Source organism: Astatotilapia calliptera, chromosome 12 (genome assembly GCF_900246225.1).
Source record: "Astatotilapia calliptera chromosome 12, fAstCal1.2, whole genome shotgun sequence".
Lineage (NCBI taxonomy): Eukaryota > Metazoa > Chordata > Actinopteri > Cichliformes > Cichlidae > Astatotilapia > Astatotilapia calliptera.
In genome coordinates, this window is record NC_039313.1 from 24,915,447 (window position 1) to 24,927,614 (window position 12,168).

Genomic DNA, 12,168 nt, shown 5'->3' on the forward strand with positions numbered 1-12,168 from the left:
GAAGGATTGGTTCAAAAAATCTGCTTTGCTGGCTTATGTCTGTCCGTCTCCTGGTTAGCATTAAAGTGCAGGAGGATCTGACTTCAAGCAGACATTGATTCATTTTTGGTATTACAGGAAACCCCGTCACATCTGATAGATGCCAGAGCAGGCTCCCAGTGTCATGGTTACTGCTCTACTCCTTTGTTCAAATTTAATCAACCCACCAGAACCACAGAATTCACAATCCAACAAGAATCTGAATGCAATGTTAAATTATACCACATGAAAAAAATATGCGTGCCAGCAATGCACCTCCCGGCCTTATTTAAATGCTAATGAAAGCAGACCTACCTGCACTGATGCAGCAGTCTCCCTGCTCGCCCCCTCATTAGGCGTGAGAGGTGAGCGGAGACAGGCAAGTAGGGCTTATTTACAAATACTAGCAGGGGTCTGGCCCCCGAGCTGCTGGGTCAGTGACGGAAGGAAGAACGACAACCTGAAAGGGGGTGTGTCTCATCACCTCCGTCCTGACATCTCAAGGCCTGCTTTAATATGCGCCCACCACAGCTCTTTACCACAGAAGCCAGAGGCAGAAAATTACCATAAAGCAAATTTACTACCAGTGAGAACTCTTCCTGCTGCACTCCAGAACAGCAGCCAGGCTCGTTTATATCCATATAACGAGCTCCAAAGCACAGAGTTACCCAGGGAGAAGGAAACGGTGGTGTTAAATAGGAAGAGGACACATCACCACCGACTGGGGTGGGGTGGGGGGGGGGGGGGGGGGGGGGGGACAAGGAGAGCCGGTGTAACAAAAGCTCAAACACACTACCCCTGTCAAGGGCACATTTATTTTTCCACAACAAAACACACAAACATGCAACAAGGTCATCACAATTCAATAAAGACCAATAGATTAAGAAGCCCTTTATAGTTAAATCAATGTCTCTGTATATCTTGCTTTTAGTTTATCTCAGTTTGTCCACGTGAACCATAACAATATGCAGACGCTGCCTAAGATTAAACAACAAAAACAGTGACTTGGAAAGGTCATTTAAAATGGGCACTTAAATTGAAAAACTTCAGATGTTTTACATGTCGTGGAAAGAGTGGGGAAAGCAGCAAAACGCTATCGTTTCCTCATTTGTGTAAATCAAAGCCAATACAGAGGGAGGGGGGGGGGGGGGATAAAAGATAAAAAGGGAAAATCCCTAACTAATAGGAATAACTTTCAGAACCACAGTGCTAACCACCAGAAAACCAGGGTGGGGTTTCTAGAGAAGCTAACATGTTTTCATATGCAAAAAACAAGAAAAACTCTGCACTATCAATACGCTTGCTCACTGTTTGGTTAACATGCACCTCTAAGAAACGTTACGGCATCTTTAAAGGACATGAACCTAAGCTTTGTCTACGAGACTCCCACTTTCACACATGCTCACACGGACGGATACAAACGTACAGCATAGCCACAGAAAAATGGTAAAGTATCACTTAGATAGAGAAGTACAGTTTGCAGTAGACACTACGAGAGTACAACTTCATATATACTTCATACGTTAGGACAAAGTAACTTCATCCCCGATCCCACCTCTAACCTCTAATGGAATAGCATGGGATGAAGAGCAATACAGCAAATGTTACATAATAGTTCTTTTTAGAGACAATCATTGAAAAAAAAGACATCAAAAATATATGTTTTTTTTATACATAGCATGTGAACATCCTTGGATTGCAACCTCTCTGTTTAGAAACGCAGAGGTAGGCGCCCCATAAAGAAAACATCCATTGTCATTTTGAACCAAAAACAATCAACCTTCTTCTTGCTACACGTAAATCATGTATTAGGTTTTAAAAATAGTAAATTGCATAAAAACCACCTCCTTCTTGTTTAACCGGACAAATACCAAAACCTTGATTTATACATCATTCCCACATAGATCTGTACACACCTGAAAAGTCTAAAGGGCCGGGCGTCGTTCACACTACAAGACCGACACGTGGAAAAGGAAAAAGCTGAAGAAGCGAACATTTGGATTTCTCTAGTGAACGAAATTTCACTTCACATGGAAAAGTTCCCTGATAGATCGGTAGCATTCTCTTTTGCTGTCCCATTGTATAAAGGGTGTCACAAATGTGCGAAGGAGAAAAGTTGACGTAGGCCAAAAATGTGAATGTTTTCAGCGCCTGGGTCAAAAATCACTCAGAAATACTCTTAATAGTTTGTTTACCATATACCATACCACAAACACAGAGCTGTGGCTAAAACAGCCTGAAAACAAATATACAGGTTTAAAGTATTTAAACAGATATTAATACTTAAATCTGCAACAACTGGCTTATTTGGTCTTAAGGACAGTGATTCGCTCACGATTCATTTAGAGTCATGATCCTGTCCACCTGATGAATGAAAAGTCCGAGCACTTTAGCTGCTAAATGCTCCACAGTGATCACAAGCGAGTTGTAGCATCTGCCATTCTTTGGGTTTTAAGAGCTTACTGTAGCTAAAAGCTACACAATGACAGCTTGTTTTACACAGGAGCAGTTTTCAGCAGGCTGATTCACATGCATAATGAAACCTTGTTTTAAAGTAATCCAGCAGTTTCTGTTGGCATCCTGTTGTATGCACACAACCCAGTGGTATTTTAATGCCTTAACCCTTTTTAAAAAAAGCGATTACAGTGATTGTTGTGACCTTGGATAGATTTTAAATCTTTTGTTTGTTGCTCCTGGGCGAAGAAGAGCTCTCTTTGAAGGTTAACAACAGCTGCATTCAAGAAAATTCGTGCCTGAGAAGCAAGAGCCACAAAAGTGTCCTTTTTGAAAAATGGAGACGCTAGCTCACAGACAACACAGGCTCCACTACTCATCTAGTGAAAGTGGACTTTAACAGAATAACAAAAGATATTAAAATATATTCATAAGTTTGGGATAAACAGCTCACACCACTTTGTGTCTTCAGCATTGCCACACTGCAGCAGGGATGTGGCCAGCTGAAATAGGCTCATGGTGTATGCTATATGTAGATGAAACTTTGGGTAGTCCATGGATGCATATGCAATTTTAGTAATGTGTGGCGATATTTATTAAGATTTTTCAAGAAAAAAATTTGAGTAGAAGTTTCATTGAGACTGAATTATGAAGCCGGTCAGTAATCTGTCTTAAATATACTGCTCAAAAAAAGTTAAAGGAACACTTTTCAGAGTACAGAATCAAGTCAGATAAACTTCTGGGATATTGATCCGATCAGTTATGCAGCAGCGGTCGTTATTTTTAACCACGTTTCACCTTTTTGGTGTCAATGAAATTAATAACAGCGGCACTAGAGGGGCAATAATGAGACAAAAAAGCAATACTTTTACAGATAAACATTTTCCCTCATCATCTTTTCTGACAGTTTTTTTTCACTACTTTTCCATTAGGGGTTACATTAACCTGCAGAGGTTGCACAGGTAGTCCAGCTCCTCTGAGGTTGTGCATCAATATGTGCTACTGCCAGAAGGTTTGCTGTGTCTCCCATCACTGGCTCAGGAGTCCAGAAGTTACTCTAGGAGAGTCGGACATGGTCTTGAAGGTCCTTAACCCATGAACAGGACCCGTATCTGCTCGCCTATTCTCACTGCCCAACACTTTGGAGCCCAAATGGCATTTGCCATAGAATGCCAGAACTGGCAGGTCCATGGTGTCTGTAACACTGTTTAGCATCATCAGTTTGGTGTTGTATCAGTGATGATCTGAGGGACGCACTGACTTCTACAGGTCAGGCAACAACACCCTGACTGCCATCAGGTATCAGCGTGAAATCCCTTGGACCCACTGTCAGACCCTACGCTGGTGCACTGGGTCCTGAGTACTATTTTTAATTTCCCTCAAATGATGTGGCATCCTTTCATTCCTAACACATTATGGAGTCCATATCAGTGTAAACATCCAGCATAACTTTTTTGCCGTTGATATCTGATGTGTTTTCAGTCTTACTTTAATTTTTTTGAGCAGTGCATATTAAATTATATTTAATTTAACCTTAAATATCTTTCCTAATATCTATATGAGATCAAATCATTTGTATGAAAAGAGTTTTATAATTAATCCATGTATCTGGCTTAGACTGCAGTTGCAAACCAAACAGCTGTGATTATTTTAATTGCAGATGTAAATGGAGTCCTGACAAACACACTGGGTATGCATATGCATGTGCAAATTCTCTTTACCAACACAGTGGCTGCGACTGAGGCATCACTGACATTTAAATGTATATTTCCACACTGCTGTGCTTTGATGCGAGAGTTAGAAGTAGCACTTTTCCACTGATGTGGTGCTAGCGCTTGATGCAGAAAGCTTTTTCATGTTTCTCTCATAATAAAATGGGACTGGTACTGGAGCCAAAAATCAGGCACTGCCTCGCCACAACGAAATAGCTGTCAGTGGCAACGGGAGGCTCCACAGCAAGAAATTCACGGATGATTTGCAGATGTAGCCCGCAGATCCTGTCGGCTGTGATTTCCTCTTTTTCTGCCGCGCAACAGTATATAATGCAAAACTAGTTCTGAACTAGTACTGACATGGCACTGCAGGAGGGAGGGGAAGAATTTAAAGTGACAAACTCTGTGTATTCTTGTGTTTGTGACTCACGCCTAACTAAGAGAAACCTCACCTGCTTAAACAAACTCTTAAGAATATTTTGTGATTGGATCTTGAACCCAGGCTGTTTTCACCTTCAGCTTTAACAAAAAATGGCTGACAACATCTGTTCCCACGGAACGTAAAAAAAAGGCCAACATGGGCCATCTTCATGCCGCTAAAGCTGCCCCAGCAATAATAAAGACACATTTACTGTATTTATTTGTGTCCCACGGGGATCAACTACACAAGGTCTACATTAAGGTCATGACAGCAGAATACGCTAAGACTACTTGCAATATAAGACGTCCATAACAAGTCATACATGTTTCAGTCCCTGACATCCTGACAAATTTTTTTGCCAGATTTTATGTGACTCATGTTCATGTGCCTGTGTACAGATATGTGGGACAATCTGTATATTTTCTATATAGAAGAGTATAAAAATAAATTAAACTTACACCATTGACTCAAATTGAGTTTAAATTTAAAGGTATATCACATCTGCAAATATATTTTATATATTCATATATATATAGTTAAAGCATCGCAAGCCAGTTTATAAACATCAACTTAAAAAAAGATTAAGTTGCAATTTAAGACATTTTTCTAAAAACCAAATGACTTAATCAACAAAAATGTTGCCTCAAAGTGCTATGGAAGACTATGATTAACCCCAAAATCAAGCCCGCTGCTGGGTGACCCCTTAATAAACCTGACACCAACGCTCCCGCTCATTAAAATTGATCAGACATATTTATGGAGAATTATGCAGCTCTGGGTTATAATTTATCGCAGAGTAAATAAACATCACAAGATCTCCACCGAGGACCTTCGAAAAGTCTTTATCTCGCGGGCACTAAGTCTAAAGGGGGAGGGGGGGAAAGGGGGGGGGGCGTAGGAAAAAATAGTCCCCAGCCAACAACACACTCGACCAACATTTGCATGGTTTGTAGAACGAGTGCTCCACAGCTGAGGAGGAGGCGGAAAGCGGGGGTGAACAGATACATCGGGAAGCGCCCCAAAGACTCCAAAGTGAGCTCACGAAGGCGACGAGATGCTGCTCGTTTCCGAGGCTCAGCTGCTCACTGTGCGGGCACTTGAGCCAAGTACAACGCCAACAAACGGCAAACAAGCTCACAAGAGACTGCAGGCGAGCGGAGGAGCTCCCCCGAAAATGGATCTCTAAGGGAAAGCTGTTGGTGTTTGAAAGACAGAGGAACGTCCATCTGTGTGTTCAGCTTCTCTCCTCAAGGACTTAAAGCCAGCTTATTAATGCCTCCGAGCACACGATTGCACGCTCATCCCTTGTGTACGGTCAGCATGATGGATTGTGCCAGCGCCTGGGTTCGCTCCAACAGGAATAATAATAATGCAGCCTTTTTATTCACAGAGGTCATCGTCATCAGTGTGTCAACTAAACAAATGAGTTAAACCTTGGAGCAGAGCTTGTTTCATCTTATTTTATGTCTCCTCTCACAGACTGTCCACAAGGTTAACCATACAACACACAATTGTTACCAAACACCAATAATCTTCTAAATCTTAAGCTCTCTGGAATCTACTTCATGCACTACAGAACATACTTCCGTACGTAGAAAATAAAATACACTGACCTATCAGAAGTGGAAAATATCAGATTAACCATAAATGACATCACTCCGGAGCCATGACCTGATTTTTCAAAAATGCACAACCAACGTTTGTAATGAATTCACTAAAAAAGTAAACTTGGGGGGAGGGAAATAGTTAATTTGGATTTCTTTGCGATTTTCTTAAATCTTCATAATACCAAGCAACAGCTGATCCGCTGACAGCTCACCCTGTCGCGTGTGTTTGCCTGACTTTCATTATGTTAGTCGGGGCCATGCATTCTGGAGTTCAGCGTTTTACAGATGTGCCTGTGTACAGTTATTAGCCCCTTGTCATTTTTCTTTGAGTGCCAAAGAACAGCATCAGTTTGACTTGAAAAAGGGATAAATACCTTTCACCTCAAGGTCCCAACATTCAGACAAGAATCTCTTTGCATCATTTACACTTTGAGAGACTTTGCCAACAGACAAAACTTGCTCAAGGCATGGATCTAGAGACAGCAGGGGGAGGGAGATTGCCTGGGTTACACAAACCAAAAGCCACCCTTTCTGCAGGATATTTTTGTTTGTGGGGAGTAAAGCGTTGTCGGCCGCATGTTGCCCGTCGTGCAGTGTCCCCGCTCTCTGGGAGATGGCGGGGCATGGGGGGTTTTGTTTCAGTGTACCAGTTCTGCTGGCCATCAGTCCTTTAGATTGTCCTCGCCAATCCCCTGGGCCGAGAGCTCTGCCAAGACGTTGTCCAAGTAGTTGGGGTCGGGGTAGCCGTGACCGGTCAGGTTAGAGCCAAATTCTGTCTTGTGATGAATCTCGTTCCACACCACGGTGTCCGATTCGCCCGTGGTGCTGGATGTGCCAATGGTGAAGATGAGGCGTCGGTCCCAGGCCATGATCAGCAGCTTCAAGACCTGATGAGACAAGAACGAGAGGATGGTTTGTGACGGCGCTTCCACAAAAGGAAGCCCGGTGTTTCCGTCTGGGAGCTGCGTCGCAGCTTACCTTCCTGCCTTTCTCACTGTCGGGGAGGTAGCAGTGTCGAGGGAACCCTCTGGCACTGAACTTCTTCCCAGGGTTGGGGTGCTCATTGGTCTGGTGAAAATGTCAAGAAGAAAAAACAAAAGTTACAACGCCTTCACTTGCAATTATGACTTAATTGTGTGGGAAATGTCAACAGCACCCACAGGACAAGCTTTACTGCTCACATCGCTTAAACGAGGCTTTTGTAAAATAATCAGCTGGGAACTATGTTACTTTCAATATGCAGTAATATGTTCAGTCTCTGTCAAAATAAAGTGCTTTGAAACCACTAGCATGAAATAAAAATCTTGTAGCTCATCAAAGCCAGGGTCCCACCAATTCCCTCAACCTTATCAATAAAAATACGTCACACAGTTAAAGCAGCCTTGTTATAACAAATTTCTCTTGTTTTTTGTCCATTTTCCTATTTCATTTTCCTTTTTTATGTTTACATTTTGGTAATATTCCCAGGCTTTGGTTGCTGTAACAACACATTTGCCTTTCCCGGTCTTTTGTGTGTTCTTTGTGCTTCTATTAAGCACACTTCTTGGACAGGTTATAAGGCCCCTTTTCACTGTACCACTAATATAATACCACCTAAAAATAAAGCTGCAAGAAGCTTTGATGGAATCAGGTAGTTCAGCAGGGCACAGTCGCCATGGCAACTTGATCAGATCATGCTAAAAGCTGGCTGTAAGCAATAACAGGAAAAAAGTTCTGTGCTGCCCTCTCATGACTCATTTTTTGACAGTCTTTGGAAAGAAGTGCCGAGATGGTTAGAAAAAAAACAGGTGTGGCCAAAAGATGAAGAAACTTTTTAAATAAAATTAGATAAAGCAGAAACTGATATCACGAGACTCTTTAAACTCAGCTCGTTTCAGTGACTCCAGAGGTATGCTATTTTCGAAAATCAGGCATACGGTTCAAAAGTTACATCAGAGGTGATCCAGAGAGAGTCATTCCACTTTTGATTAATCCCAGCGCACCGAAAATAGCTGTAATTCCCCCAAAAGGGGGAGTGCAATGTGGCCTCCAATGAATGGGAGTGACTGATTTATGCCTGCATCTAGAAATAGAAATTATATTTTAGCTTTTGCAAGTAAAATATTGATTATATCATCACACTGAAATGAGACTAATATCCTGTTTTTTCTCACAACGAAGCCAATTTTAACCATAAATCTATCTTCCTGCTAACGTGTGCTGCCTAAAAATGGGCAGATCGGTCCAAATACAGCATCGATAGCAGTATCAGGTTGATACTACCACGATGCGATCAATACGTGGTTCCTATCCTCTAAGGAACCACGTAGTCCACTGGATTGTTCATGTTTTTTTTGGAAATGACAAAAATGACCTCAGACATGCATTATAAAACATGTCTGAACCTCTTTGTGTTTGTGGTGACTGTCATGTTTATTTTATGTATAGCCTATAGCAAATGTAAGCAACAGAAGCTGACCCAAAGTGCTTTAGAGACACGCACGTTTACATTCCAGGTCTCCAACAAATCCCAGTTTCAAAATACATGAAAAGCTGAAAGATGTGTTTTTAAAAATCACAATAATTTTTAATTACACATTAAAATGTGTTCATAATTTGTAAATTGATGATTCATCTTATAAGTCATGGCACACTGCTCTCATAGCCTTTATAGGTTAAAAGTATCAGTATTTGACTTTATTTACTTTACATTGGTTCGAGTATTGTACCAATGTAAAGTACACGGCACTAATACTAACTGATCACGGATGAGTATACTTCTTAATGTTCATTAAAGACCAAAACAAATAGGTTTCAGCTACAAGCCATCATTAGTCCAGGTGGACTAATGATAAAGTGATATGTCATCAGTCACAGTTAAACATAAACGACACAAATACATAAACATAAACTATCAATACCATGACACTGATTACATGTGTATTATGTAAATCTGCAGGAATATTGCACCATCTACTGCACTTGCTGGATGAAATAGCCCTGTTGGGCCTACAAATGAGATGAACCCCAAGTACTTAAATGAAATAGCGTCACACAAAGTATGTTAAAAGGAGGGTGCTAGTGTTGTTATGTGTTTTCCTGGAATTACAAAAAGCAGCTCAATGCTAATCCTTAATTTGAACCTTTAGCGTTTTCAATTTATAGAACACAAAGCCAGTATTCTCGTCTCTGTAACAAATGTAGGTCTCGAGTTTGTCTTTAAGGAGATCACACACGATGGCAGTTGAAATAAAATGTCATTGGGCTTCTTTCAACTTTCTTCTTGAAGTTGCTTTTATGTTCGAAGAGGCTGATCTTTAAATCTCATTTAGTTTTCTTCACATATACATCGGCAGTGTAGTGTGGGCTTTTCAACCAGTGGATGGCATTCTTGGTTTTAACAAGAAAATCTGTTTGATTTTGAACTTTTTTCTAGTGTGGGATGCAGAAATGTGTCCTTTTGATCATAGCGCTACTTGCTACTTGTGATGATCAAACACTGGGAAGAAGATCAATATTTAAAAATGTTATTGTTTTTCTCAAACTGTTCTGATGTTCACAAACATTAAGACATCTATTCATCAGCGAGTGCTGGGTTTATGGGAGGACAATCCCCTCATCAGCACCTATTACTAAAAGGTAACTACAAAAAGTATTAGCATGGCAGACTCCAACCAGGCAGCTAGAAACTCTCTGCCGCTCCTCTATTTGTGCATGAAATCAAAATAGTTCATGCCATAAAGTGGCTTGTGGTGCAATCAAAATTCAATTTAAATCTAAAAACTGAACATTAACATTAACTACAACTACACAAAAAAGAAAAAAAAATCAACACCACCAACAACAGAAATGACATTTCTCCATTCATTCTGTACTATCTTGTAGGTGCCCTCGTGACACCAAAAGCTCAGAAGGTTAGAGCGTTAGATTCTCGACCATTTAGAACTTCCTCTGATGATCTTTGTAAACCACATTGAGTCTCTCTCCTGTCTCCTGTCTCCTTCCCCTAACCCCGCCTCCCACTATAGCAGATGGCACCCCTCCCTAAGCCTGGTTCTGCTGGAGGTTACTTCCTGTTAAAGGGGAGTTTTTCTTTCCTACTGTCACCAAGCGCTGTGTGATTGTTGGGGTTTTCTCTGTATTACTTTGGGGTCTTTATCTTACAATATAAAGCACCTTGAGGCAACTGTTGTTGTGATTTGGTGCTATGTAAAATAAAACTGAACTGAATTGAAGTGAACACACCACCTACTTTAACCTATTAAAGATGTACAAGTATAAAGCCCATTATAGTGTGCTACTATTTTCATCATACAGTTTTGGGTGCTGGTATAGACTGAAAAGGCAAAAGAAGATGGACAATGTGCACAGCGTCACCACTTCCCTACTCACCCAATTATTTTGCTATCGTCCACAGAGTACAGAGTGTAAACCTGACCATCTATGATGATCACTCATGTTGTCTAGAGTGCAGGCTGAACTGCAGGAGGGGAAAAAGACAGACCTACAGTAATGTCCCCTGGCAATAGTGTATTGTGTTGTTATGCTGATCTGAGTGGTCAGATGACCCCCAGCGCTATCCCTGGGGGCTCTATGCCTTCTCCGCTGGTGGAAAAAGGTCAGCTTATTGACTCAATTTGAGCTCATCTCAGGAGTCAGGAGAAAATACCAGCCAAAATACCACCAGCTCAGACCCGGTGAAATCCAATTGCAAATCCCAGCTGTTTAATTTTCTTATTAATGTTAATCAGTTTGATGTATAAGCTGAAAGACAAATCAACTAAGGGAAGGCAGACTTGTATGCCTATATTTATAAGGACAAAAAAACATGCATGTTTTCACTCTATATATTTCTTATACAACATAAGCCTTTACCATGAGAGAGAATTACTCTTAGATACTTCTTTGTCTTTGCCCTGAATCACTGCTTAATTCCTAAAAATGCTGTTTCCTCAGGATCCCGACACCTCAGCTTCCTGCGTGAGTAACTCTCCATCCAACTTAAGCGGATAAGCAGTTGTAAAAGGTCACAGATTTAGAGGCAAGAGACAGCGGATCAGGGTAGAAAGGCAGGGTGGTGGATTAGGTGAAGTGAGACGGCTCTCACCTGGATCCCGGCAGGAATATCGTAGACAATGCGGATGGTCTTTGAGTCTGGATAGCCTGGCAAGCAGTGTGGTATGACGTGGTACTCCATCTTCCCGGGGGGCTGCGTGCCTGTTTTCTCCCCATAGATGGTTTTGCACGTTGGGCACTGAAGACTGCCATCCTGCTTTGGAGAAAAATAATGATTTGACGTTAATGACGCAATAAAATTAAACCACTTTGTTTCCAAAACCCCAAATTAAATGGATGATTTGCAATTTTTTTTTCAGCCTAGAGACAATATATCAAATATTGAGACTGAAAAATGCCTTTTATTTGTTTCTGCTCATTTTAAATTTCAAATAGAATGATTCCAAACAGCAGATAGACGATGTTAGGAACTAACTGGTAAATATATTTTAATATTTAGTGGATAAAAAAACATATTTTTCTCAGGAGTTGTTAGTCTTTATCCCCAAGTAGAGCTGGGAAAAAATACACCACTGCAGTTCTTTCTGGAGCCACAGTAGGATTTACACATCTATTATAATGTAGTACAGCAATATCACCTATCGCAGCTTAAAGAAAAATCTAAATTCAAAGAGGGGAATTTTAAAAACTGGACAAATAAAAAGTAGAATCATCTGCATAGATTGTTACAGTAAAATGTAAATAAGAAGTTTGTTGTTTTTGTTACTTTTGTAATTCACACTTTTATTTAAAGGGGAAAAATGGTGTGATCACATTACACCCATATTGGCTTCCTTAGACTGGCTTTACTTCCATTTCAGGATCCAGTTTAAACGTTTATTCCTTCTTTTTAAACCTCATGGTTTGTCACCCTGTTACTTAACAGAACTTTGGAAACCCTAGACTCTTAGCTGAGCACGGA

The 12,168-nt window shown here is 40.8% G+C and overlaps 1 protein-coding gene across 2 annotated transcripts in view; it reads right to left on the reverse strand.

Moving 5' to 3' along the window:
* Positions 1-801: 801 nt before the first annotated feature.
* The window catches only part of dtx1 (deltex 1, E3 ubiquitin ligase), a 48,137-nt gene continuing 36,770 nt past the window's right edge, over positions 802-12,168 (reverse strand). The window contains exons 8-10 of one of the 2 annotated variants that reach the window (XM_026187121.1): positions 11,299-11,460; positions 7,191-7,280; positions 802-7,099 (exon numbers count right to left, since the gene is read on the reverse strand). In XM_026187121.1, coding sequence (XP_026042906.1) covers positions 6,875-7,099; positions 7,191-7,280; positions 11,299-11,460 — 477 coding nt within the window. In that variant the 3' untranslated portion in view covers positions 802-6,874. Of the gene's footprint in view, positions 7,100-7,190; positions 7,281-11,298; positions 11,464-12,168 lie in introns of both variants that reach the window. The other variant, XM_026187120.1, reaches the window with a different exon arrangement.